Here is a 7584-nt window from a genome sequence, read left to right as displayed (position 1 = left end):
AGAGTTTGGAGCTTAAGACAGCTAGATGTTCAGAACGCGTTTCTTCATGGTGTTCTTGAGGAAGAGGTGTTCATGCGGCAGCCACCAGGTTATGAAAACAAAGGTACACCACATCATGTTTGTAAATTGGATAAAGCTCTATATGGTTTAAAATAGGCGCCAAGAGCTTGGTATTCACGATTGAGCATGCAACTACAACAACTTGGATTTGTACCATCCAAGGCAGACACATCCTTGTTCTTTTACAATAAAGGAAATATCACTATTTTTGTGCTAGTTTATGTTGATGATATTATTGTTGCTAGATCAAGTTCAAGTGCCACCACTTGCTTACTTAAGGATCTTAAGTTGGAATTTGCTCTCAAAGACTTGGGAGATCTTCATTATTTTCTTGGTATTGAGGTCAAACAGATAAGAGATGGTATACTTCTGACACAGGAAAAATACACAGCTGACATACTCAGGAGAGTAGGTTTGGAAAAATGTAAACCTATGAGTACACCTATCTCAACTTCTGAAAAACTTTCTGTTGAAAGTGGAGAGCCACTTGGGTCAGAAGATGCAACAAATTACAGGAGTGTTGTGGGTGCATTGCAATATCTGACACTTACACGCCCTGGCATTTCTTATATTGTCAACAAGGTATGTCAGTATTTACATGCTCCTAGCACTACTCATTGGACTGCAGTTAAGAGGATTTTGAGGTACCTTAAGTTTTCAGAGGGACTTGGACTTCAAATTACCAAGTCTTCTTCTATGCTTGTTACTGCCTACTCTAATGCAGACTGGGCAGGATGTATTGATAATAGAATGTCAACTGGTGGATTTGCTGTATTTCTGGGATCCAATCTTGTTTCATGGAGTGCAAGAAAGCAGGCTACAGTCTCTAGATCAAGTACTGAGGCTGAATACAAAGCTTTGGCAAATGCCACAGCTGAAGTAATGTGGATACATACACTACTTTATGAACTTGGAATTAAGACTCCAAAAGCAGCTAGATTATGGTGTGATAATATTGGTGCAACCTATCTGTCAGCCAATCCTGTTTTTCATGCACGCACAAAGCATATTGAAGTTGATTTCCACTTTGTTAGAGAAAGAGTAGCTAGAAAGCTCCTCGAAATTCAGTTCATTCCTACTGGAGATCAACTTGCTGATGGATTCACAAAGCCTCTCACTATGAGGAGGTTAGATGAGTTCAAGTACAATCTCAACCTTGGTCGAAGTTCATGAGGTTTAGATTGAGGGGAAGTGTTAGAATATGTATAGGGTAGGTTCATTCAAATTGTAATCTATCTCTATCTCTATCTCCTTTCTTCCCTCCCCAAGTTACCTCCTGTACCGAACCAACTTGGGATCGTCTCGATCTCTTGATCTCTCCTTGTACTCCAAGGCATTGCCAATATATATACACATGTAGCCCGAGACAAAGGGTTCAATGCTTCCAACCAAACTTACATGGTATCAGAGCCAAGAGGTCTTGAGTTCAAGACCCTGTCAACGCAGTATTAAATAAACGATTCTGCGACCTACATCGATCCCACGTCTAAGGACAAAAATAGCCTAGACGTGAGGGGGAGTGTTCAAACATATTGCCCGCCTCCCTCCATCAGTTCAGACTTTTGGATAATTTGGCTGGAGCATGAATTCAATACCCTGACCCACCAAAGATCCCTCACCCGCCCTCCCGCACTTTTCTTCCGATGCACGCGCCGCTTACCACACCACATTCATGCTGGCCCAGAGCATGCGGAGGCCGGCATTGATGCCACGATGTGATCAGATGGAGGGAGGGGGCGTTGACCGACGCGACCTCTCGGCAGCCGCCGCTTCAATGTGGACGCAGGTTCCCGAGGAACCAACTACGGCTGCTGCGCCGCATTGAAGCGGCTGACGGGACCTTCGCATGGCCTGGCCGTAACTATTTAAGTCGCGCTCCGACACCATCCACATCGCATCCTCCTCGTCCTCGTCCTCGTCCTCCTCTCCCCGCCCATCTCCCACCACATCTCCGGCGATGGACAAGTCCTGGGCGTCGGCGCCGGCAGGCGTTCCAGGGCGGGATCCAGCGGATCGTGGCGACACCGCCCTCGAACTCCAAGGCCATCATCCTCATCGGCTGGCGACGACTCGATACGGGCGAAGATTGTCATCTACTCCGGCGACGAGGAGGACCAGCAGCCACCGCCGGCGCGGACGCTGGGCCAGGTCTACGCCACCATCGACGCCAAGTTTGAGGAGCATATGCAGCTAATGCTTCGTCGCTTCGTCGTCTACATCAACGACCCAACTCCGCCACCGGCCGTGAAGTCAGAGCCGGCATCCCCTCCATGCTCTTCGCCACGCAGCCGTGGCGTCCAAATCCGACACCGCGTGAAGGAAGAGCGGCCCTCGCCACCGCCCCGGCGCGTCGTCAAGGAGGAGCGCCGCACGCTGCCACCCCTGCCCAAGGTGCGCGGTCGCCTTCTACACTACCTCGGAAGTGGCAGGAGCGGCGGCAACCGTTCGTCCTCCCGGAGCGCCACGATGGTGCAGGAGTACGCTGACCGGGAGCAGCGCTGGCGGGACAGCCGCGCGCGGGTCCAAGTTGGCGGACTCGGACGTCCCCCCCCTCCCCGGCTGCCAAAACATCGCGGCGGACCCGGACCTGGCGTATGCTTGGGCCCTGGACCGCTCGGTGACGACGTCAGAGGTGGCCAAGCGCTGTCTCTTCCGCCTCGACGGGGAGATGGCCAGGTAGGACGAGGAATGGTCCCTCGCCGAGATTGACGCCGCCAACGACACCTCTCCAAGGACCGCCGCCCTCTCACCTAGCCCACGTCCTCGGTGATCACGACCGCACTGTGCATGATGCAGGAGGAAGCGGAGAGGATCATCCATGAGCATCAGGCGGCTGTCGGGAAGCCCTGCCGCGACGCCACCACCTTTCGTCGCCCGAAGCCCGACGACGATGACGACGCCTGATCAGGCGTCGATGACGGAAGAGGAGCCGCCGGCCAGCCCGACATGGCCTACGAGGTTACTGTCAAGTATAGCCAGTTTAGGGTTTTTAGTTTACCGGCCGAAATATCGCCTAATTTTATGTACAAATTATGCTTCTCCCAATTTAATTAAATTTCGTTCGGTTAGTTTAAACTGTTGTAAAAATGTACTCCCTCCGTCACGGTTTAGAAGCACAGTTAAATTTGCGTGCGTTTCCACAATAGACAAGGTTTAGGGCGCATTGCATTTATTTCTAGTAGCTAATTAGTACTCCGATATACTATTTCTATATGCATGCGTAGTGTGAATGCTATTTTTTAGCCCGTCTCATAACCAATAGATAACCACCTAGGTCCCAGAGAATTTCCAAACGCGCCTTCTAAACCGTGACGAATGTAGTATACAGGTATGGTTGGATAGCGTCCTCCCGCATCAGTGTCCGTGGACTTTCGTCTGTGGTACACGGATGCGGGAAGAAATTTAGGGGGTGTTTGTTTCCATGGACTTTTTGTGTAGGGACTAGAAAAAGTCCCTCTTAGAGACTTTTTTACCAAACGGAAGGGACTTTTTAGGGACTAAACTAGGCATTTGGGACTAAATGAAAAAGACTCTCAAGGAGAGTCTTTTTGGGACTTTTTTAACAATGCCCCTCCATGCATTCAATGGCCCGTCATCCCATGGTGTTGTTTAATTGTTATTTTTCTATATACTAGGGGCAACATGGTCATTTAATAACCTCTAGAAAGGGACTAATGACTTTTTAGTCTCTAGAAACAAATAGGAAATGACTTTTTAGGGACTAGAGACTTTTTAGTTGGGACCAGAAATTTTTTTAGTACTTATGAACCAAACAGGGCCTTCCGGGTTGTGCCCTTACCCACACTGACCATTCCAGGGCACATCTCTTTCGCTCTCTGCATACTGCATGCATGCATGCAATGCCCAACAAGTGAGTCGGTCAAGCCGGCCATTGAATTCGGAGTGGCGAATGCAGAGCTCTCGTTCACCTACTCGGGGAGGAGACAGAGCCCTCCTTTCGTCCTTATGGCCATGAACCTTCTTGCTCCCTGCCTTGTCCTTTTCTTTTGCATATCTCTCACTTCCACTTCCTTTTCTTGGTGCACAGACAGGAGTGCCATCTCCAGCTTATCAATGCTGTCCTCTCCTCTCCAACACGCTCAACCCCACCATGCACCCCCCACACCGTCCATGTCCATCGTCGCGCTCTCTGCCTATGATCCAAGTTTCAAAAATGTATCCTATCCTAGGCCATGGCGCTAGAGGTAGATGAGCACATTCATTAATTCCCATCCCCTCTGCACCAACTCGAACGATTTGCTCGTAGACTATAGGAGCGCACCGGGCCGACGCAGGCACAAAATTATCCTCGCGTGTAGACAACCCCGAGTTTCTCAGTCTTGCAAACTGTGAATTACTAGCTGATCCGACTATGCAGAAAATAGGCTTTACTTGCAGGCTGACAAGGCTTTTCCCCTCTCATTGCTCAGCGTGATACTAGTCGATCGGTACGTAAATTGTCATGTCACAGACTCACAGTGTGCTATATAATTATATATGAGGCACTATTAAAGCAGCCAGGGATTTATTGCAAACACACGGTAACCAGAAAATGACATCATGCATGTAGATTGCATATCTTTCTCTCCCCCTTGCTTGTGAACAAGTCCAAGCTAGGGAGGAAAGGAAAGCTCCTATATAAATTTGACGACTCCTCACTGTCCACGCGCACATTCTCTCCAAGCGCCTGTCTACCAGCATCGCCTCCCTCCTCCACGCCTGCCCCCCGCCATTTGCACTCTCCGAAACCTTCACCAGTCATCACGTACATCTTCCTCAAACCACAAACCTCCACACCTGGCGGCTGGCGCCACCAACGCTCCCCTCCTCATCGACCACCTTCTCCTTCCGTGCATCGCTCCGTACCCTACGTACCTACATGGGGCGAACGAGCGGCAGGCGGACGACTCTTCTACCGCCGCAGCTCCGGTGGTACGTCCTGCCCCTGCTCCTCCTCATCCTCCTCGCCATGGCGTCGAGCTCCAGCTGCGAGGCCTCGAGAGGCATGCAGCCCTTCAGGGGCCGGCCGCTGGAGCGAGGGGCGGCCAACCATTTCTTCGGGTTCCTGCCGAGGGGCTCGGTGACGCCGTCGGGGCCGTCGCGGAAGCACAACGCCGTCGGCCTCGACAGCCAGCTGGAGAAGCCGTGAAGCAAAGGAGACGGTGCGCTGGCCGCCGATAGAGATATAGTAGAAATAGCTCATAGATACGTGTATGATGATGACATATGGGTTGGTTAATCGTAGACGATTAATGTTTACGTAGTATGTAATGTATGGGGGTAGGTTGGCGTGTAACAACTATTCTTGGAGAGGTTCCTTCGTTTCTTATTACCTTTGGTTTGAACTTTGGAGCCGGCAGAGTTGTTGATGCTTCCCAACTTTCCTTCCTTTGCGAACGCAGCCTCTTTTTTCCTTTGGATAAAGCTAAAGGATGATTGATATGTGATATGATATATACCGCTGCAATGCAAATCATCTTTCTCTCTATAGAGACGTCTGGTAATGACTTTGCTGCATCGTCGATTTGGTGTGAGCAGAAAATGCAGGCCCGGCGTTGACAAAATGGCGGCCATGGCCAACAACGTTGCACCTTCCTTTGACTATATATACGATTATCGCTGTTTTTTCAAGCCAACATTAATTCCTTTTTAAACCGAGTACGTACATCTTGTTCCTCGACCTAGTGGTTCTTATTATTAAGTTTATTAAGATCCAAGATGTGATTGGTGCAATAGTTAAATATTTGTGCTAGGATGATGCATGTCATGTCGTGGATCGCGGATTAAGCAGGCTCCTGTGCAGATAAGAGAGGGGGCTGCTGCAGAGGGAGTGGTTGGTCTCTCACTCAGCGCTTTTGCCCGTGACATTTGGTAAAAGAGAGAAAGATGGATGGAAAGACGGGCAGGTGTGGATGAGGGAGATGCATGGGGGTGGAGTCGTGACATGACGCTTCCAGCCATCCCTGGCCTCCAGTCCAGAGTAGACTTGTCATGGCCTCCAAATCTTTGACGTGTTCGCTGGCGCAGCTAGCGATCGATGCACGCGGCTAGGACAAGGGCGACATCTAAACCAGCAAACACGGTTTGATTGCTCCACCAAAGTTTTATTACTTCATGCAATGGTACTACTTTGGTTGGTTGGTACACTACACGCGGGCACGGACATGCATGTCGGTCGTGCAGTGCAAATGGCCATTGGATTTTACTGCTTGGATTGCTCTCAGGAGAGAGGCGGTCAACCAAAAAGCATCGGTTCCCTGTTTTAGTTGTCTCGGTTTTACCTCCGTCGGTCTTGTAGATGTCATTTGGACCAAGACGATCCGGGCGACGTCTACAGATGCATGCAGCTAAAAGGCAACCGACTGCCACATTCAAATCCTATAAAAGATCTCCTACAAGTGGCAGCTGCAGCCTGCGGAGAAATTGTAGTGGCAGCATCCTTCGGATTCGGAACCTTACCGTCCGGATACAAAAAGCAACGGCGCCTGTAGGAGAACAGCAACGTTGATTATTGATCTGGTCCTCCTTTCCATCGAAGACCAGGCGACGAAGCGCTGTTGCAAGGCGAGAACGCTCGACCACAACCGCAGAGTGCGCGTGCAGCGCAGCACGACGGCAGCAGCTTCACTGCCACACGACGGACGGCTCGGGCTCGGACATGGCAATGCATCGTGCGCCCAACAGCCGGGCCCGGGCGGGAGACTAGTAAATTGGAGGAAGGAAACGCCAACAGTGGCCGGCCGCGCGTACGGGGCCATCGTCGCTGGCCGCACGCAACCGTCCGAGGCGTCCCGCGCGCACGGCCGGCGGTTCGCTGATTTCCAGCCGTGGCGCCGCGCGGACAGGGCGCGAGCGCCGGGCGGCCGGGGCGGTGGCACGGAATTCTCGCCCACCACCACCATGTGGCCCGCCTTGACGAAACAGATCCCATCCATTGGCCGACGTCGCTCGTTGTTGACTATGCTACGTGATGAGTGAGCGAGAGACGCCGCATGCGCGTGCGCGCGGCCGTCTAGTTGGAAATGTGGAGGGTTTGTTAGTTTCGGAGGTGATTTTCACACACGTACGTGGCAGCGGTGCCATTATCGGTGGCATGCACCAGGCTTGTTTTTTTTTTTCAAGGAAAAGGGCCGTGCTTGGCAAGCTTGACGTGACGCCGCAAATGTATCATGTGGATGAAGAAAAAACACCGGTTTCCACGCCAGATCAGTATGATTTTTTTTTTATTTTTTGAAATTGCCAGATCAGTATGATAGCATGTTTCACATTGTTGGACTCGTTTCTATCATGGCTGAATTCCTGAATGTATTTGCAATCTTCATTAGCATTCCAATAGTTTTCTTTCACCATCACCCCGGCAATGCGACAAAACGGGAACAGCCTACACATGGTTCACGTCTATGGACACCAGCTGAGGGCACAACCTCAGGGTTTACTTTGTAACAACAACTCCAGCAGCAAGTGTATAAGAGCATCTCCACTGAGCCCCCAAAACGTCTCCCAAGCATCTTTTTTAGCATCGAC

The 7584-nt window shown here is 50.8% G+C and overlaps 1 protein-coding gene across 1 annotated transcript; it reads left to right on the top strand.

Moving 5' to 3' along the window:
* The first annotated feature begins 4742 nt into the window (after window positions 1-4742).
* On the top strand, window positions 4743-5389 carry LOC119359511. Its single transcript, XM_037625674.1, has one exon. It carries the CDS (start codon window positions 4940-4942, stop codon window positions 5207-5209), a length of 270 nt encoding a protein of 89 aa, XP_037481571.1. The 5' UTR covers window positions 4743-4939; the 3' UTR covers window positions 5210-5389.
* Window positions 5390-7584: the final 2195 nt, after the last annotated feature.

This window comes from Triticum dicoccoides, chromosome 2A, assembly GCF_002162155.2.
Source record: "Triticum dicoccoides isolate Atlit2015 ecotype Zavitan chromosome 2A, WEW_v2.0, whole genome shotgun sequence".
Lineage (NCBI taxonomy): Eukaryota > Viridiplantae > Streptophyta > Magnoliopsida > Poales > Poaceae > Triticum > Triticum dicoccoides.
This window is presented reverse-complemented; position numbering and strand designations above follow the sequence as displayed.